The following is a 654-nucleotide window of genomic DNA, read 5'->3' as shown; positions in this document are numbered from 1 at the left end:
AGCAACAGCAGCAGCAGCAGCAGCAGCAGCAGCAGCAGCAAAAGCAGCAGCAGCAATCGGACGCCACCCCAAACAACCACAAAAAACAGCACCAACAAACAAAAAGAATAATATTATTTTATTTAACAATTAAAATAATAAATAAAAAAAAACAAAAACAAAAATAAAAATAAAAATAAAAATAAAAAAGAAAAAATACCTTGCTGATAGAGGGGGGCCCCCTGCTGTCTCCCTAATATGTGAAATGAATGCAGCTGTATACCGCGGGGGGCCCCCCTAGAGACAGACAAAACAGCAGGAGCTGCTGCTTCTTCTGCTGCTGCTGCTGCTCCTCCTGCTGCTCCTGCTGCTGCTGCTGCTGCTGCTGCTGCTGCTGCTGCTGCTGAGGATGATGGAGATATGCTGCTGGCGTCGACACGCTCATATTCTGCTGCTAAGCCAGACAACAGAGGCAAACGAGATACCTGCATTGTATCGTCTGCAACACAAATAAATAAATAAATATATAAATAAATAAATAAATATATAAATAAATATATTTGTATTTATATTTGTATTTGTATTTTTGTATTTGTATGTTTATATATTTTTATTTATATTTATTTATTTGTTTATTTATTTCTTTAGATTTATTTCCTTATATATTTGAATATT

At 36.1% G+C, this 654-nt stretch overlaps 1 protein-coding gene across 1 annotated transcript in view; it reads right to left on the bottom strand.

The window, feature by feature from the left end:
- Positions 1 to 424, bottom strand: part of EMH_0074720 (uncharacterized protein) — a gene marked incomplete at both ends in the record, with an annotated part of 1714 nt that extends 1290 nt beyond the window's left edge. Inside the window, one exon of the mRNA XM_013499499.1 lies at positions 263 to 424. Within this exon, the coding sequence (XP_013354953.1) occupies positions 263 to 424 (162 nt within the window). The remainder of the gene's footprint in view (positions 1 to 262) is intronic.
- Positions 425 to 654: the final 230 nt, after the last annotated feature.

The sequence above is a fragment of the Eimeria mitis genome, genomic scaffold (genome assembly GCF_000499745.2).
Source record: "Eimeria mitis Houghton genomic scaffold, Emh_scaff4385, whole genome shotgun sequence".
Lineage (NCBI taxonomy): Eukaryota > Apicomplexa > Conoidasida > Eucoccidiorida > Eimeriidae > Eimeria > Eimeria mitis.
Note: the sequence above shows the minus strand (reverse complement) of the source record. Positions and strands in the feature narration are given on the sequence as shown.